This window comes from Bubalus kerabau, chromosome 1 (assembly GCF_029407905.1).
Source record: "Bubalus kerabau isolate K-KA32 ecotype Philippines breed swamp buffalo chromosome 1, PCC_UOA_SB_1v2, whole genome shotgun sequence".
Classification (NCBI taxonomy): Eukaryota; Metazoa; Chordata; class Mammalia; order Artiodactyla; family Bovidae; genus Bubalus; species Bubalus kerabau.
In genome coordinates this window covers 6,861,836-6,881,374 of record NC_073624.1, presented here as the reverse complement: position 1 = coordinate 6,881,374, position 19,539 = coordinate 6,861,836, and the positions used below count along the sequence as shown (strand labels likewise).

General features: G+C 48.7%; 1 protein-coding gene across 6 annotated transcripts in view; it reads right to left on the bottom strand.

The window, feature by feature from the left end:
• Window positions 1-19,539, bottom strand: part of TCF20 (transcription factor 20) — a 94,312-nt gene that overhangs the window by 30,927 nt on the left and 43,846 nt on the right. For 4 of the 6 annotated variants that reach the window (XR_008709333.1, XM_055566148.1, XM_055566153.1 and 1 more), the window contains exon 2: window positions 13,651-19,359. Coding sequence is in view for 5 of the 6 variants with exons in the window: in XM_055566148.1 (XP_055422123.1) it covers window positions 13,651-19,323 (5,673 nt within the window). In the remaining variant the exon portion in view is untranslated. Of the gene's footprint in view, window positions 1-8,572; window positions 8,766-13,650; window positions 19,360-19,539 lie in introns of those variants that run through there. The other 2 variants (XM_055566171.1, XM_055566166.1) reach the window with 2 other exon arrangements.

Sequence of the window (19,539 nt, the reverse complement as noted above, 5' to 3'; positions counted from 1 at the left end):
GGGAGATCTTCCCCCTTATTCACGGCCTCTCTCCCTACTTGCATTTGTTTTATCCCTTCTTGACCAGATCTGTCTCTACCTCGTCCATCCCCGAGTCCCCAATAGAACAACGGAGTTCTTTCTGCAAGTCCAGATCTTGCCAGGCAAGGCCACCCTATTCCTGGAAGCAGCAGGTTCTTCAAGCGGAGGGCAGCTTGAACAAGCACAGAAGGCATGGGCACTTGTACACAGGGACACAGTGCCAGCAGAAAGGAATTTTAAAAATGGGGTCATCTTGGCATATTTAAGCACATTGCTGCTGCTACTGCTAAGTCGCTTCAGTTGTGTCCGACTCTGTGCGACCCCATAGACGGCAGCCCACCAGGCTCCCCCGTCCCTGGGATTCTCCAAGCAAGAACACTGGAGTGGGTTGCCATTTCCTTCTCCAATGCATGAAAGTGAAAAGTGAAAGTGAAGTCGCTCAGTCATGTCTGACTCTTAGCGACCCCATGGACTGCAGCCTACCAGGCTCCTCCAACCATGGGATTTTCCAGGCGAGAGTACTGGAGTGGGGTGCCATTTAAGCACATTAAGCCGGTGTAATCATCCACAGGGTCACTGGTCTCCACATCCAAGAGCCAGATCCCACCAACCCTCTGAGTGAGCCGCACGGGGCCACTTAGTGAGACAGGGCCTATTCTTCCCAGAAACCTTGCACTTGAAGGGAAAACTTGGTCCAAACCTAGCACGGAAACTTTGCGACCGAGTTAGTCGACCAGCTTACGATCGAGCTTTAGTCAACTAGCTAAACACTGAGTTTTCAGGGTTGATTCCAGTCTGCCACCTGCCCTGGCATCACCACCACCCAGAAAGACTGAACGTGCAGCAGCCCAGTGTTTCTTCCACCCAAGGAAGTCCAACAGCTATTGGCTAAATCCACCTTCATGGATGTGGACACTTTACTTCTTCAAGAGCAGGAAGATACTCAGCAAGAAGCCACTGGTCACTTCAGCAGATGGAAGAAATGGGAACTTAGAAATTATATGTCCAGGGTCACAATTAGTTAAATTCAACAACTACCTTCGCCACTGCCATTTTGCCATTTTTTAATGTCAAGTGACTGCTGGACATATTTTATCCCTACAACAATCTGACAAGGTAGCCCAGTTTCTACCTCCACTTCACAGGTTAAGAAATGAGGCTGGCAATGGGATTTGCTGTATGGCTCAGGAAACTCAAACAGTGGCTGTGTGTCAACCTAGTGGGCTGGGATGGGGAGGGAGACGGGAGGGAGGTTCAAAAGGGAAGGGATATACGTATACCTATGGCTGATTCATGTTGAGGTTTGACAGAAAACAGCAAAATTCTGTAAAGCAATTATCCTTCAATTAAAAAATAAATAAATTTTTAAAAATGAAATGATGGGAGAAAAAGACTAGAAGAATAATTAGGCTGGGATAGGCTAAAGTGACTTGTATTCTGTTATAATTTTCCAAGAACTCAATCCTTATCAATATTTGGATGAAGGAAAAAATGAGATCTACAAAATTCTGTAACCATTAATGCTCCCCAACAATCTCTTTCCGTGTTTTCAGAGGCATCAGTGGGGTAAATCCGAGAGCCTCTTCCATTCTCCACTGGTCCCTGTTCTCGGGGCAGCCTGTGAAGTGATGTGATGAACAGCGATGCGATGAAACATGGTTCCACCACATATACGGGTTTTCTTCCATGAGTGAGATTACAAAAAGACAAGAGAAAATGGTGCTTCGCAATTCCCAAGTCAAAGTAAGGAGCTAAAGGCAACAACTGGTATTTGCTGCCTGTGTGTATGTGTCTCTCTCTCTGTGTGCGTTTCTGGATCATTTCCTGGGCTTCTGAGAGTTAAATGGGAAGGCTGTGAATGGAGTGTCTTCCAGAACTGAGCGATGAGATCTTGTTGGCATATTCACCTTAAAAGGAACTCTCTTTTTTCCAAAGTGGGGGTGGGGTGGAGGAATTCCCCTGCTGGAGAGGCAGTTCCCGGAGGGGAGGGGCTTTCCTGAGGAAGGGGTCTGCGGCGCTGCAGGGCCTTGCCTGCCAGGAGGCAGCAGCAACTCACAGGGACGCCACCGGCAACCACACTGTGGCTTTGGTCCCGTTCCTCAGGGCTGCCTTTTCAAGGCATTAATATATTTTGATTCCTTCCAGAGAGAGCTCTATCAAGAAACAAGCAAAGAGAACCATCTGGCAATTATCCTATTCCGTACCTTAATCAGTTTAAAGCAATTTTTGAATGAAAAAACGAAGTCACTCTCAAGTAAACCAAGGACCTACATCTGACACCCGTCTGAACCAAGATTTAAACTTCTTAGACTATTTTCCAAGTCTGGAACCACCTGGCATCTCCACGGAGCCAGTCACAGGGAATATGCCTGACAATTGCTAAATGAACATACATTTTCCTAAAACTCTTCCACTAGCTGCTTAGTGAAACAGAGAAGAAATTAAATGCCTTCAAAGTTGATGTCACAGGAGAAAAGGTAACCCTCCTACACTGTCTGAGGGAATGTGAACTGGGGCTGCCACTTTGGAGAACAGGATGGAGGCTCCTTAAAAAACTAAAAACAGAGCGACTATATGATTCAGCAATCCCATCCCTGGGCACATACTCAGAGAAGACCGCAACTCGGAAAGATACACGCACCCCAATGTTGACAGCAGCGCGATTTACAACAGCCAAGACACGGAGACAACCAAAGTGTCCATCAACAGAGGAATGGATGGAGAAGATGTCACACACACACACACACGGAGACAACCAAAGTGTCTACAACAAGACGCCACACACACACACACACACACACACACACACGGAGACAACCAAAGTGTCCATCAACAGATGAATGGATGGAGAAGACGACACACACACACACACACTCACACACACAGTGGAATATTACTCAGCCACAAAAAGAACAAAGTAATGCCATTTGCGGCAACACTGATGGACCTAGAGACTGTCATACTGACTGAAGTAAGTCAGAGAAAGACAGGTATCGTGTGATATCGCTTATAAGTAGAATCTAAAAAGGTACAAGTAAACTTCTCTACAAAACAGAAACAGAGTTACAGACGCAGGAAAGAAACTCGTGGTTACCAGGGGTGAGCCAGGGAGATACACCAGAGATGGGGTTCGACATACACGCACTGCTATACATAAAACAGATAACTAATGGGGACCTACTGTGTGGCAGAGGGAATTCTATTCAGTGTTCCGTAATGACCTATATGGGAAAAGACTCTAAAAAAGGGACTATATACACACACGTATGTGTGTAACGGATTCACTTGGCTGTACACCTGGAACTAACACAATGTCGTAAATCAACTATACCCCAAAAGACAGAAAGGCTGGCATCGCTGCAGTCACTGCCCTCAGAATGCACCACTTCAGACTCGAAGTCTGCTACTCTGCGGGCCCTGGCTCAGGCATCTGCTCTGTGGCAGCTCCTTACTTCCGTTCCCGCGAGCGCATTACTTCACAGCAGTGTGCTGTGGATATATTCACATCTCGTGTCAGCTGTAAGCATATACAGACTGCCTGGCTTCCTGGGAATTTTCTCTTCAGGCTGACTTCTACCCAATAAGCTTAATGACAGGAACACATCTTTACTAAAATGATGCGGGGCGACACCTCCTAGGACTGACATCAGCCCACAGTACTTGTTTTGTCTAAAAACCACAACTCAAAAGCCTCTAGGAATAGTCTGGAACCCACCAAGGAAGCTACCTGATCTCCAGCGAAGTTAATTTCACCCCAACAGCCCTCGGTCATCTTCCTATTTATAGTTGAGAAAACCATCTAAGAGCCCTCCTAATGCCTCACTCAGGTGGCGCTCCTGAAGAAAGGGCTTTCACACATCTGACAATTCCAGGTAACCAAAGTTATTCAGACTGGGGAAAAGATGCACAGAAAAAAGGCACCACCCTGAGGAGAAACTTTAAAGTTCTAAATTAATGATCATCAGGCATAAAGCTTTAAAGCAGGAAACAGCCATACCACCAATACAAGAAATAAAATTAAAAAGAATAAATTTAAAAATTTTAAATATCCAATGTCATGAGACTGTAGTGAAACATACACTCACATGGATGAGCAGTTTGGTATGATCCTCTTCAGTTAGACCACAAGATGATGCCTATCAAAAACCATAAAATGGCCACTTTTTGATTCAGTAGTGGACATCTTAAAAATTTCCCCTAAATAAAACTCTATGAATAGAAATGTATACTCATCTGTTTGCATAACAGAGGAGCCTGGCATGCTGCAGCACATGGGGTCACAAAGAGACAGACAGGACTCAGCGACTGAAGAATACAGACAGTAAACTAACCAGAAACCTCAATGTCCAACAAGAACACTTGCAGAAATTACAGCACATTAAAACAACAAACAGTAACACTGCTATTATTTACCTTTATGTAGATAAGTAACACCTTTATAAATGGTATTTCATACGTGCACAACAGGGGAGTAAGGCTGGGAACTTCGACCCCAGGGACCCTGCCAGGTGCCTCCTCCAGGCCCCGAGGCCAGTCTGCCCGGTTCTCTCTCCGGCTGCCCTCCTCCATGTCTCCTGTGAGTGCAGCTGCCTCAGACCCTCAAAGGGCAAGTGTCCGTCCGTGGACAGAGCCTCGGAGCCCAACAGACCATCTGGTAAGGTGCATGCACTCTGTCTAGTCTCAATTCAATACAGAAGGCTTAAGCTACATCCTGGAACCCTGAGAATACGGGTGCCTCCGTGCACCACAGAGCCTTTTTCAGACCCATCTATCAGCCAGCCCTTTCTCACCGTAACTATATGCAATTCGGTATTCCACTGTGCTGTCCATTATGTCAGTATCTCGGAAAAAATTATTCAAAAACCAAAACCAGCAAATTTCCCCTTCTGCCCCACCCCATCCCTCCGCAATCATATCTTAGGCAATGATTACAATGATAAGCTTAATTTCTTTCTTTGACTCCTTTTCAGGGTTCGCTACATGAGACTTTTAAAAAATGACACAGATCTCATGATTTCCTATTTCCCCTCCACTTTCTTGCAACTTAGATTTAAAAGTTTCCTAGTTTTCATATTAATTCAAAAAGCTAAATACAATCAACAAGTCTTTATTAAAGAGGCCTAGAGTGCTGACTCCTGTGAACTGCTTTCGTACCAGTATCTTCGGTCTGCATCAGACCGCCCTTCTCTTTCTCAGCCTCTCTGTGGTTGCTGCCCTGCTCACACTCACACGCCCACTGAGGTCACTGTCTCTTACCTGCCAGGCTAGTCAGTTTCTAGATGCTATGAACTTTAAATTCTAAAACGTTGTTAGCATATGCCCACTCCTTTGATTCCTTCACCACCCCTTCTTCAGCCCTTACCATCTCCTGTATAAATTAAAGCCACAGCCTCTCACCTGGTCAGCTTGCTCATCTCTCCCCATGTCCTTCCTGAATCTCTTTCATACAACACACACCTGATCATATGACACACGCTTAGAAACTGTCAGTGGTTTTGCGTTGCCCATAAATTAAAGGCTACGACAGAGGCCTCTGCCATCCATATACAAGACACATATTAACTATTTTTGGTGGGAGACGGAGTGTGGCTGTCCCAAATCATTCCATGAATTATTTTGCATCTCTGTTTATAGGGCTGACCTGTCAAAAATGCTTATTCAAAGAACCTTATTACTAGGTAGACTCTTTACGTGGCCTTAGGTAATCACTATCAACACTGACCAACTCACAAGAATATTAATGCTTTTACTTAGTGTGCAGGCAGATTTTATTCTCTTCCTTCTGTTCCTCTCCTTTGAGGAGTCTAACTCCTGAGGGTGTTCATGTGGGCTAAAGCTATTTCATGAGACAGTAATTAATACTGCACCTTACATACCAGAATCTTTGCTCCCCTCAAACGAGAGCCTCCCACAAGAGTAATAAAAATGAGGAGAAACTGTTTGTTTTATGTGCGGGGCCACTTTGCTATCCAGGAGGATATGTTCTGGACACTGCCGGGACGAACCACCAATTGTGCTAGGATGAAACGATACAAACCAGCACTGAGTGAGTTCACAACGGGAATACATCTCCGCCAAAACAACACGCGAGAATGCCGCTCGAGGGCAGACCCCAGCCCACGGCACAGGCCGAGCCCTTCTCCAGGCACTCTCCAAAGAGCACCTTGTTTCACGCTCAAACTGATTTACGGCAGGTGCCGTCTGCTTCCATATTTCACAGGTGAGGAAAGTCAAGTACAGAGGTCAGTGGCTTGAGCAAGTGACCAGCTAGGAAATTCCCCAGAAGCAACGTGATTCCAGGGCTGACCTAGCCCCCTCCACACAGCCCTCAACACACACGCGCACGCACGGTGGCTGAGCCACATGGCGAAGGCAGGAAGGGGAGGAGGGTCTTTGGGGGCAACCAGTAAGCTGACTGGATTTTCCCTTCTCAGACTTCTTTCCAATACATGGGAAGATGGGAAGAAACTGGCCTGCACCTGTGACCTTCAGGGTCCTGTGAAACTGGCCTTGGCGTGGGGAGGGCAGGGCTGGGGGCGCGGACGCCGCACCTCCGTCGTGCAGGAGTTGTGTGGGGCACCGCACCGCTTTCTGCAGGAAGCACACAGGCCTCCCTGAGGCCAGGAGCCCCTGCATGTGCTTCTGTTTGCACCCCAGCCCTGGGGCCGGGCCGAGAGCCCCTCACCTGCGAGGGACAGAGGTCCTCAGCTCACCCTAACGTCAGACTCTTGGTTTTCTAACATGGACTCGGACACGTGCTGAACTGAAATGAATACTTAACTTTTATGTGCTATTTGATCCTGTGAGCTCTTTAACATTAACAATATACCTAGTTTAACCTCTCAGGGATGAATTATTCGGCCTAATATACAGTGACCTGTCAATATTCTTATTTATGGTCCTTTAGCATTTTCAAAGAATAGTCTGAGCCTTATAAGTTTTATTTAAAAATCAGGGGTAAAACTTCTCTCATCATCCCTCCACCCCTAAAAGAAATAAAGAACCAGACCGTAGGAAAACTCTTCCAATGTGTAAGGTAATATAAGCAATAAGATTAAAAACTTCCAAGTTTCACAGGAGAGTCCCTAGAATTCAGAAAAGCCAAATTCTGAAAGAAAATTAACCCTTTCTCTGGAGGTTTGGTCTCAAGGCCATTATGTAGGAATAGAAAAATAGAAATCTATCACACGGATAAAATGTTAAGAAGAATAGGAAATAAGATAATTACACAACCTTCCGCTGCGTGATAACATAGCCACAGAGAGATGAACAAACCTTGGTGCCTTAATGTTACCACGGACAGGCTGTGCCAGCTGTGGGGGCTGGGGGCTGGGGGTGGTGGTGTGTGAGGAAGACAGAAGAGGAGGAGGAGGACAGAGAATAATGCAGGGATGAGGGGGACGGAGAGCAGCGTGCGGGGCAGGGCAGGGGCAACGGCAGGCACAGTCATAGGGGAGGCAGGAGGCTGGAGCCGAGGGTAGAGGCCAGGAGTCAAAGGACGGCTCAGGAGGCCCCGCGCTGGTGGCTGCGCCCTTGCGAGGCTGCTGGCTTACGGAGCACACAGATGGGATTCAGGGAGAATGCGGGAGAATGTCTTTATTTTAGGGATAACAGGAGAAAGTAACCAACCCGTTTTTGACATTTTAACATGCAGTCACTTGTTCAAGGTAATCAATGCATTAGTACTTTTACACTTGTCAAATTATGTTTTTTGTCACAGTTTAAAGTAAATTAAGGGGGATGTTAGCCTGTTAGATGTAAGAGGGCAATTGTTACTGCCCCTTATTTACTTACAGACACTCAGAAATGTAAAGAGAGCGAAAGCCGTTTGTACAGGAATGTTCTATAGCTTTCAGCTGTTTTCAGGTTAGAGAGGCTTACAGGGAGAGGAACTAGTGTGTTTCGAAGACTTTGTATTATTTTGCGAAAATATCACACTTGTCAAAACACCTGATAAATACCCGGGCCAAAATGGGTCTTTAGTCAAATACACGTGGCCTCATCTCACATGGCGGGACTGAGGACACGCCGAGCAGACCGGAGCTGAAGGTGCTGCTGAACCTGAGGGGAAACTGGGCCCAAAGTGACCCGACAGACTGAAACAGCGTCCATCAGACTAAAAAAAGGAAGTCAAGTCAGTGTCACTTTAATTTGTTCTCAAGCACATTACGGAGCAAAAAAGCTAGACAAATAAAACTGAAAAGGATCTCGCAGTCATAGTGGAACATCAGTTCCAAGAGCCAAGAAGCATAACTTTTTAAAACAGTTAAAAACCAACACATCACTGGGGACAGCACTTCCTAGGCATGTGTCACTGAAGCCAAGCCAGCCTGCATTCTGAGCGTAACGGACTGTGTCTTCTCTCCCCCTATCTCACTGGGAGGCTTGTGAAATAACACAGACGTGCAGCGTATTGAAAACCTAAATTCCATATACCAAGCTAGCTCTCTGTTCTAAAAGAGGGATGGAAAATACAGAATGGGGTCAAGGGAAGAGAAATGTAATATTCTTAAAGGGCACTGGTAGAGTGAGTGAGTACAATACAAGAAGATAAAGCGGCAGTATGAGATTTATTTAAGAGATTGGTCATGAAAGTAATATAACGTTCAACATGTCAATTACATCTCAATTTTAAAAAACAAAAGTAGGCCAACTGTTATGAAACCTGTTACTAAAGACGACAGCGGAACCTGCAGTCCTGATGGCACCACCATGGAACCTCCAGGTCTAAGTTCGGGTCTCTACTGTAAAGAGAAGTGTAGGGTCAAAAAAACCTGTTTTCGTGCCTTTTACCTTTAAGTGAAACATCCCAACTGAGACAATTAAGGCTGCAATTAATATTTTAAAAATAAAAAACTACTTTCAATGTTCTCTACCTAATGTGCTGCATGTTATTTAAACCATATGAGGGATGGGTTAAAGAAAGAGGCTGCTTTCTTACATTCAGTGTATTTGTTTCAATTATAATGTTCCAGATTTTATTTTGGGATCAAAGCTGACAAGTAGAAGACTAAACTGTTCCTTTCAGAAGACAGGATTCCTGACTAGGAGTTTCTCACTCCTGAAGATGGAGGGGCTGTGATTTAGGGTGGTCGCATCACTGTAGGGTAATCTCGACCTTCTGTGAACTAGGCTTGAATTGAGACAGAGGATCTAGTGATCTGCTGAGAAGGATTTAGCCTGCTGATTTAGGATTCAGGCCATCACTGGACAGGAACACACACCAAAAACTAACAACAAACCAGCCCACCAAATACTATAAGCTTCAGAGGAAAGCTGGCCATCAACTGGGCAAGATGATGATTAAGAGGTCACGAAAAGCAAAGGAGAAAAGGAAAGATATAAGCATCTAAATGCAGAGTTCCAAAGAATAGCAAGAAGAGATAAGAAAGCCTTCTTCAGCGATCAATGCAAAGAAATAGAGGAAAACAATAGAATGGGAAAGACGAGAGATCTCTTCAAGAAAATTAGAGATACCAAGGGAACATTTCATGCAAAGATGGGCTCGATAAAGGACAGAAAAGGTATGGACCTAACAGAAGCAGAAGATATTAAGAAGAGATGGCAAGAATACACAGAAGAACTGTACAAAAAAGATCTTCATGACCAAGAAAATCACGATTCACACAGTCAAAGGCTTTGGCATAGTCAATAAAGCAGAAATAGATGTTTTTCTGGAACTCTCTTGCCTTTTCCATGATCCAGTGGATGTTGGCAATTTGATCTCTGGTTCCTCTGCCTTTTCTAAAACCAGCTTGAACATCAGGAAGTTCACGGTTCACATATTGCTGAAGCCTGGCTTGGAGAATTTTGAGCATTAAGAGATGGGAATACCAGACCACCTGACCTGCCTCTTGAGAAATCTGTATGCAGGTCAGGAAGCAACAGTTAGAACTGGACATGGAACAACAGACTGGTTCCAAATAGGAAAAGGAGTACGTCAAGGCTGTATATTGTCACCCTGCTTATTTAACTTCTATGCAGAGTACATCATGAGAAATGCTGGGCTGGATGAAGCACAAGCTGGAATCAAGATTGCCGGGAGAAATCTCAATAACCTCAGATATGCAGATGACACCACCCTTATGGCAGAAAGCGAAGAGGAACTATAAAGCCTCTTGATGAAAGTGAAAGAGGAGAGTGAAAAAGTTGGCTTAAAGCTCAACATTCAGAAAACGAAGATCATGGCATTCAGTCCCATCACTTCATGGGAAATAGATGGGGAAACAGTGGAAACAGGGTCAGACTTTATTTTTTGTGGGCTCCAAAATCACTGCAGATGGTGACTGCAGCCATGAAATTAAAAGATGCTTATTCCTTGGAAGGAAAGTTATGACCAACCTAGATAGCATATTCAAAACCAGAGACATTACTTTGCCAACAAAGGTTCGTCTAGTCAAGGCTATGGTTTTTCCTGTGGTCACGTATGGATGTGAGAGTTGGACTGTGAAGGAGGCTGAGGGCCGAAGAATTGATGCTTTTCAACTGTGGTGTTGGAGAAGACTCTTGAGAGTCCCTTGGACTGCAAGGAGATCCAACCAGTCCATTCTGAAGGAGATCAGCCCTGGGATTTCTTTGGAAGGAATGATGCTAAAGCTGAAACTCCAGTACTTTGGCCACCTCATGCGAAGAGTTGACTCATTGGAAAAGACTCTGATGCTGGGAGGGATTGGGGGCAGGAGGAGAAGGGGACGCCAGAGGATGAGATGGCTGGATGGCATCACTGACTCGATGGACGTGAGTCTCAGTGAACTCCGGGAGTTGGTGATGGACAGGGAGGCCTGGCGTGCTGCGATTCATGGGGTCGCAAAGTGTTAGACATGACTGAGCGACTGAACTGAACTGAACTGAGCTCTCAGAACCAACTAAAGAATTTTGTACTGACTTGGCCAAAAAATTTGTTACAAGAAAACCCATAAGAACTTTCTGGCAACCCAATACTTAAGGTTCTTAAACGTTACGTCCCTTCAGGACTGTCACAAATGCCACTGTGGGGGAGTTCCCTGGTGTCCCAGTGGTTAGGATTCTGGGCTTTCACTGCCAGGACCCAGGTTCAACCCCTGGGCAGGGAACTGAGATCCTGTAAGCCAAGCAGTGTGATCAGAAAAAAAAAAAAAGCTGCATGTCTAGGAAGCAAATCTACTTCAAACTCGGCGTTTGGGAGTGACACTGATGGTGGAGAGGGGAAGGGGAGGAAAATTCCTGCAAGGAAGTAAAGGGATAGGGCAAAGGTCTAAGAGGGGAAGGCGAGACCCTTGTGAGGCAGAATTAGAATGTTCTCATCTAAAATATATGTAAATTTCACACTGATTACATCCTTGACTATAGTTTACAAGTACTTCCTTTCTCTCAGACACTGTTATAAATTCTGGGGATAATGCAGTGATTAAACAGAGCTTTGTGGGGAAGACGTAGTGGGGAGGGAGAGGACAGTATAAAGTGTCCAAGAATACTATGATCTTGGCTGATAAAACACTTACTACGTATGACTGAAAGTCATCAGTACCTGTGTCAAGTATGTTTTAAATATAAATCAACACAAAAATCTCTCATCTGACTATACATCACAGACTAAACAAACATGTACACATCTGTTTCCTTTCCACACACACAAAAAAAGGAATAAACTTATCAATGGAATAGACAAATTAATGAGGACATGAAGAAAGGGCAGGGAAACAACACACAGGAGATGTCCAAATTCTAAAAACCAGAACCAGAACAGACAGAACAAGCGCTTCAGCTGACGGAAAGCAAGCAGAAAACGCGTGCAGGAGGGGAGCCGCTGAAAGCCAGTCACCTCGCGGCCTGGAGCCTGGGAACTGCAACACTCAGAAAGTGGGGGTGTGAGACAGGGCTGGAAATCAGAGCATTCGCTCCAAGTTTTTATGAGGAACTAGGTCCCTGGCACCCCACTCCAGTACTCTTGCCTGGAAAATCCCATGGACGGAGGAGCCTGGTAGGCTGCAGTCCATGGGGTCGCTAACAGTCAGACATGACTGAGCGACTTCCCTTTCACTTTTCACTTTCATGCATTGGAGGAGGAAATGGCAACCCGCTCCAGTATTCTTGCCTGGAGAATCCCAGGGATGGGGGAGCCTGGTGGGCTGCCGTCTATGGGGTCGCACAGAGTTGGACACGACTGAAGGAACTTAGTAGCAGCAGCAGCAGGTCCCTTACTTACCCCAATTTAACCAGGTAACTGTCCCCTCAGAGAAATAGTCAGAGAAGAAAAAAGTTGTTGAAAATATCAGAAATGAAGATAAATAAGGGTTGATCAGATGAAGAAAGCATGGAGAAATCAGAACAAAAGGAGCTAGAACACAGAACGAGAAAGAGAAGACAAAGCTGGAAGGTTAAGCCAGGAGGTACATTCCTAATTAATAAGAATTCCAGCAGAAGGAGAGAATAGAGAAAACAGGAAGTTATCAAAGAAGTAACACCTGACAATCTTCCTGATCTAACAGCTATGAGTTACAGATGGCAAGATCTCATAGCAGCCACCCACCCAGTACATGAAAAGGCCAACAAAGGCCTATCGTTTGAGATTTCAGAACTCTAGGGAAATGAGAAGATCCTCAGACTTTCAGAGGAGAAAGACTCAAGGCAAAATTAAGCCCTGAACATGAGAGCAGTTCCAGTCAACTGTAACCTCCTCTAGGGACCAGAGAACAGGTCAGGAAGCACGATTCTAAGACAGTGAGAGGCAACTAGACTCTATACCCAAGCAACCTTCTGTTAAACAAGAAGATGGAAAAAAGACATCCGGATTCACACAATCTCAACATACTGCCTCCCAGGCATCCTTTTTCTCATGAAAATGCTAAAGCATGATGCACACCATTAAATGTGGCCCAGATCAAGTACGGTGAAGACATGGGTAAGAAAACAGCATTCAACAGAGGAAAGAAGTAGATGATGACGACGATGAAGAATGCCCCAGAAAAACAGACCCGAAGAACAAAAACCCCCTTGGAAAGTCTGCATTGGAAACGTGTGGTCCAAGAAAATAAAAAGCAAATAAAAACATGAATGAGTAATTCTAGGGAAGTAAAAAGTTTTAAAAGAAAGAAGTTATAACCACAGTATTAATTTCATCAATATTACAGAGACAGATGTTGAAAAATGAAAGAAAAGATCCACAGATAATTCAAACAGCAGTAAAAGCTTATTTTGTTCAGAAACAGAGGAAACTGGCAGAGGACAGGTTTGAGAAGGGGTAAAGCACTGACGTTTGTTTTAATGAGCCGGAGGAGACTAATATGACCCTGTATAACCTGTGAACACAAATTACTGATAAAAATAAAAGCTAAACAAATGTCTAAATTACTTCATTTTCTGTCCATCATTTGGGTCTAGGGGCTTTATTATTATTGATGTACTTACTGTATAAGTTACAGGTATACAACACAGTGACTCATAGTTTTTAAAGGTTACACTCCTTTCAGAGTTATTACAAAGCACCAGCTGTATTCCCTGTGCTGTCCATTAGTCTTGGGGCTTTACTGTGGAGGAATTACCGTGCAATTTGTAAGAATAAGAAGTACGGCTGAAACAAATGAAGGTGGAAGAAAAAGAACCCAAAGGAAGTAACCGAGAGCCGCGGCGGGGGGGATTTCTCATACTCACCATCTCTCTGGCTATTTCCAGCGCTTCCTGCAGGCCATAGAGCCGGCCACAGACCAGGTAGATTCCATTGGCCCAGAGAATACAACCCTCGTGGACCCAAAATTCATTGCTGTCGAGAGGTAGTTCAGGGATTTGTAACTCCAACTCGGGGCCACCTTCTGAAGTGGTGGGCACGGAGGGCTTTGAGTCCAAAACAGTCTTTTCGCTGCTGCCCTCGGTGGTGGCTTTTTTACAAGGGAGCCCCCTGGACAGGGACCGGGGGCCTCCGGCACAGTCTTCCGAGCGGTGTCGCCGCTTAAACCTGGGGTGCGCGGCCAGGCTCCTCTGCTCCTTCTGCTGCTGCTGCTCTTCCTCCTCCTCAGTGTCCGTCTTGGAGCCGTTCGAAGCACTTTTGTGCCGGACCTTCACCTTGCTCTGCGTTTCCGCAGCCCTCTTGGGAGGTGGATTCTTGGGGAGAGTGGCTGCATAATCTTGGGGGTAAAAGGGTCCAAAGAGGTCGCCCATGTTCCGGTAACTGGCCCACTTGCCGCACAGACAGCAAACCAGGTGCCCCATCACAGAAGACTCTGTCACCACGGGGCCCTGCAGCACGAAGGACGAGGCTGGGAGAACCTTGCTCTCGGTGCTGCTGGGCGGAGGCGTCAGGGACCGCTGGCCCTTCCGCCCCCTCACCAATTTGGTCTGCTCCTCCTCCTCGGCATTGATGATTGTACACACGGCTCCAAGTTCACACTTATTCACTACGTGGATATAAGGGAAAAAAGACTTGTTCTTGGCATCGGTTTTATCCAGGGGCTGGGTGGCGTACTTCAGCTTGATCTCCGGTTCTTGGGGTTCTACGATGGGAACGGCCTGTTTGGTTTTCCGCTTCCTGGGCTGCGCCCCAGGCTTCCTTCGCTCCCTCCGCTGCCTCTGCTTTTTTGGCTTTGGCTCTCCATCGGCAGAACCCTCTGGTATCTGAGGGGGTTGAGGGGGTGGCGGCGGGGGCTGCTGTTGTTTCTTCTGCTTATTCACGCTACCAATGGGTCTCCCTTTTTTCTTTCCTGAGGGGAAGTAACCCTTCGGGGGGAAGCCCTCCTGTTTGGGGGAAATCGTCACAGCATCGCTCTCTTTCTCTTCAGCCTTGGGGTTTGCCTCGGGAGCCAATGTGCCCACAGGAGGTACACTCTTTGAGTCAGGAAAGATTAAAGGTGCTGTCCCGCCCAGGGACCCGTCTGGTCTCCCTTGGTTACTCCCAGGCTTCTGTGAGGTTGCGGATGCCATGGCACCAGGGGGCTCCTTCCCAGCGGCGACCGTGTCAGGGTGCGTCTCCGTCTTCACCTTGTCATCCCCACCACCGCGCCACTCCTCCGAAGACCGGGCCAGAGGCTTTTCTCCGCTCAGCTCCTGGCTTGTGGGACAGGCCAGCTCAGCTATCACCTCGCCTTTTCTCTTCTCCAGCTCAGCGTCTGGAACAGCACCGCTCCCACCTTCCGGAGGGCCGCTTTTCAAAGACAGGATGTCGTCAAGAGTAACCGTGTCTCCCCCGGCCTCTGCGCTGTTCGAGGACGCACTCCTCCTAATGTTTGGGGATGTGATCTTCTGGACGATAGCTTCCAGTTTCAACCCCCGGCCTTTCCTCGGGGGCAGGATTTTGGTCTTAGCAGGACTTGTAAGGGTGACCGCAGGGCAGTTCCTACTATCTGGACTTGGAAGGTCCTTGGAGGACTCCCTCTTAGGGATGGACTTGATCTCCTGACTGTGAGAGAGATGGGCATAGGAATTGTACGCTTTGTCAGTGCCTTCTTTTGATGGGTGAAGGAGGCGCCCTTTATCTTCAGTGTTACTGTTCTTCACGTCCTGTGACTGTCTCTTACTGGGAATGGGAGAGATAAAAGAACGGACACGCCTCCTCATGATTAAGGGGTTTTGAGAAGAATGATCCTCTTGACCTGGAAGTCTCAGCATAACGTTACTCGGTTTGGATGACTGCGTAGACTCTGCGAGCCCGTGTCCGTCGGTCTCGTGGGGTGGTCCATACCTTTTCTGATTGGACATTCCTGGGGGGCCGCTGCTTTTGGCTGGAGAAGTCTGCCGAGAGAGATCCCAACAAGATTCTTGCTGTAACTTCTGGGAGCTGTGCTTCAGTTCAATGCCTTTGTTAGAAAGACCATCACTAGACATGAGACAGCGCCCACCGTCCTGACCGCTGGGGTCGTGGTACGTCCCCATCGGTGGGCCATACATCATGCCATCTTTGTCATTCTTCAGGGGGCTCCGGACTCGGTCGAGAAACTGCTGCTGCCGTGGACTCTTTCGGGGTCCCTCCTGCCTGTGCTGAGCCGCAGCGATCACTCCCTGAGCAGAACTGCCACCCCAGTCCTTATATTCCTCTTGCTGCTGTTGGTACATCTGTCTCTTGTAATGGAGCTGGGAATTCAAACCTGCACTGGGGTCCCCATAAGCATGAGCACGCGTGTTTGTGTGATAAGCAGAGGCCAGGCTTTCCGAATTGGCAGAAAAGGGAGCGTGCAAAGAACTCCTGTTGGCCCTCTCGGAGAAGGTCATGTGTGGGCTCATGTGATGAGGGTCGCCCCCTGGGCCTCTGCTCCTCCCAGGGGACATCTTCAACTTTTCTGAAAAGTCATGATACTGAGAAGGGGACCGACCCCTCATGCCCTCCCGACCACCAACTCTGCCGGGGACTCGCCGCATTGGTGTGGGTCTGCTGTCCTGCGGGCCGTAGTCTGAGATGGAATCGTGGGTCGCCGCTCCGGGGCTGGCGTTGCCTCGGTAAGACTCGTGCTTGATGCTAGCAGGGTGGCAGTGGTCTCCCGATTTCTTGTTGTTGAAACTAGCTTGGGACTTGGACTGTTCAAAGTCTTCCTCTTTTATCTGCCCACTCTGGGATTTCAGCTTTGTTTCCATGGACACCAGCCCACCTGGAAGAATGACCGACTGACTTAAACTGGGATTGAGACGCTCATTCCTCCCAAGTCTGGTATCAGCGCCCATGTGTCCTAGCGAGTGAGCCCCCGGGTCTCTGACAATCTGTCTTAGTGGAGAAATGTCACAGATGACTGATCTTCTCTCAGAGAGGGAACCCCCGGGCTCATGGGCTGATGATGGAGGCTCTATTTCAAACTTTCTGGGAATTGGGTAGTCGGCCAAATTGATCTGTTTCATCTCAGGAGCTGTGCCACTTGACTTTCTTTCCCAGGGGCCCCAGTGGGGGTTTTCTAACAGGGACCCAATGCTTTTGTTCAGAAGGCCCCTGCTAGCTAACTCATTGGTCTGACTCACTAAGACATTAGGCCTTGTGGCTCCTTCGAGGCTGCCAGCCATGGCCTGGTGCTCCTGAGAACTCCGGGAGTACCTCCTGTCGGGGTGGTGGTGGTAACCCTGAAGCACCTCCTGCAGGAGGCTGGGGAACTTTTCATTTCTACCCTTTCGCTCCCCGTGGCTGGTGAAGTCCGCTTTATCTTGTCCTGTAGGATACTGAGCAAAGCTGCTAATGTTTCTCGGCACAGCTGACCCAAAACTGTCTTTGTAACTATAGCGCAGGCTTCCGGGAGATTTGCTGGGCTCAGTCCTGCCTGTGAAACCAGAGCCCCCTGCGGGGTGCCCACTCTGGCCATTCCCTTCCCCATTGTGGTTGGAGTTACTGTCTCCACTCTTGTTTCCTTTACTGCCTCCTCCCGGAGGCTCTGGCTGTGGAAGTGATGCGTGGCTGGTTTCCTTTGCCCCCCCGGTGCTGGGTGGCCTCTGTGTGGCTGCAGGATCCTCTTCCTGGGAGCCTTTGTCCTGCCCACCAGGCTTTTCCACCCGGCCTGCCATAGCTTCCCGGGAGACAATCACCCCGACTGTCTTCTCGTTGACTTTTGGGTTGCCCTCAGATGACAGTGGTGTGTCCTTGGCACCCGGCGAGGCGGTCTCTTCTCGGGCTGCAGGACTGGTGCTGAGTCGGGGGGCTTCGTTCTGAGCACCCTGTGCTGGTGAGGAGCCTGCCTTTTCCGAGGCCCCGCCCTTGTAGGTGGTGTCCGAGCTCGTGCTCTGGCCACTCAGCTGCCTCACCCTCTCGCCTTGGTCCTCAGAACTGCTGGAGCAGCCTCCATCCAGCGACTCCGCCATCGGGGACTTCAGTTGCTCTTCGGCCTGTGAGGAGCCTTCCGAGTTTGGGCAGCTGTCTGTTTTCTTGGATGACGAGGAAGGCCTCTTGGAGGTCTTCTTCTGAGGGGTCAGGGCGTCAGAAAGTAGCATGTGCTGAACCGTATTAGGAAGGTTGGCCACCTGCGTACTCAGGGCACTCAAACTACTCAAGCCGGGATCAGTCAGCCGCTTTTCAGGCACCCCTTCCAGCCCAAACCCTTTGAAGCCCGCAGCGTGAGAGTTGGGACTGGGCATCATCGACGGGGTTGGGCTGAGCTGAGGCATTAACTGCAGGATTCTGTTTCTGGAGCCCATTGGCACATTGCCTTGCCCACACTGGAGGTTCTCCCCACTCTGCGTGAGAGGAGACGGGGTAGAGCTACAGCTTGGAGACTGAACCACGGAGGCAGCTGGGGAAGGGTTAGAGATGGGGCTGAAGTTCTGGTGAAACTGCATGGGGGACCTCACGGGAACCTCGGGCTGGCTGTACTGCCCGACCTGGCTTTGCAGGGGCAGCTTGGTGGCAGCGTTGGAATACTGCATCACGTGCTGAGGGGGGTGCTGCTGCTGCTGCTGCTGCTGCTGTTGCTGCTGCTGCTGCTGCTGCCCCTGCTGGGTCCCTGGTGGAATCTTGGCCTGTTCGAAATTCTTCATAGATTGAGGCTGATAGCTGTAATTGGATTGTGTTCCATAAGCCTGTGCGTTGGAGCCCACGTTATGCCCTTCGTACTGTGATCCGGCGTTCACACTGTAACTGCCGTCATAGCTCTGCCCAGACTGGCTGAAACGCTGTGGTGATGGGAAGGAGGAGGAGGCGGCGGTGGCAGAAGACTGGTAGTGCTGGCCGAACTGCCCCACTCTCAGCTGGTAGCCGGCAGCCGAGGCCGGCAGAGTTGAGGGCCGCTGCATGGGCTGCAGGTGCGAGGCGCCGGACGCCGGCTGGCTGGCGGCCTGCGGCAGGGGCTGATGGGACTGGTAGAGCTGCTGCCGCAGCTGCTGCACTTGCTGCTGCTGCTGCTGCTGCTGGCTGGAAGGCTGCTGCTGGTACTGAGCGCTCCCCGGAGAGAACGGCCCCGTGTAATCCTGCGAGTAATGAGACACGCTGCCAAGGGCAGAGTGCTGTGCTTGAAACTGGCCCACGTGACCCTCACTGCCATACTGATTGCCAAAGCTGCTCCCCTGGGGGGGTCCGTAGCTCTGCACCGGCCCGGAAGGCCTTCGCGGAGGAGGCTGCGGGGTTCCTGTGGCCACAGGGTCCTTGTTGCCTGCCATGTAGTAAAAGTCTCCAGCCTCCTTCCTGAAGCCCTGGTAGCCCTGATGGCTGGAGGTCTCGCTGGCCATCGCGGCCGCCGCCGCCGCCGCTGCTCGTCGTCCACCACCGCTGCTGCCGCCGCTGCCGCCACTGCCACCACCAGCACCCCCAAAATTCTGGAACATCTGGGCCTGGCGAGGGCTAAACTCCTCTATCCGGGATGAGCCGTGCACCTCCTGGGGGTAGCTCTGCTGGTTCCCGTGGTAACTGCTTTGCTCTCGGAAGGACTGCATACTGCTCAGCAGCGCAGCAGCAGGCCAGCAGCCCTCCTGGAACCAGAAGGAGAAAAGAGGAGCATTAGACACACATCTCCCCAGGACAAACAAAGCCAAGTTTAGAGACGGAGAGGACACGGAAATTCAGATGCCCAGGTGAAGTTAATTATATCTTCTTTATTTCTTATCTGGGCTTCCCTTATGGCTCAGCCTGGTAAACAATCTGCCTGCAAT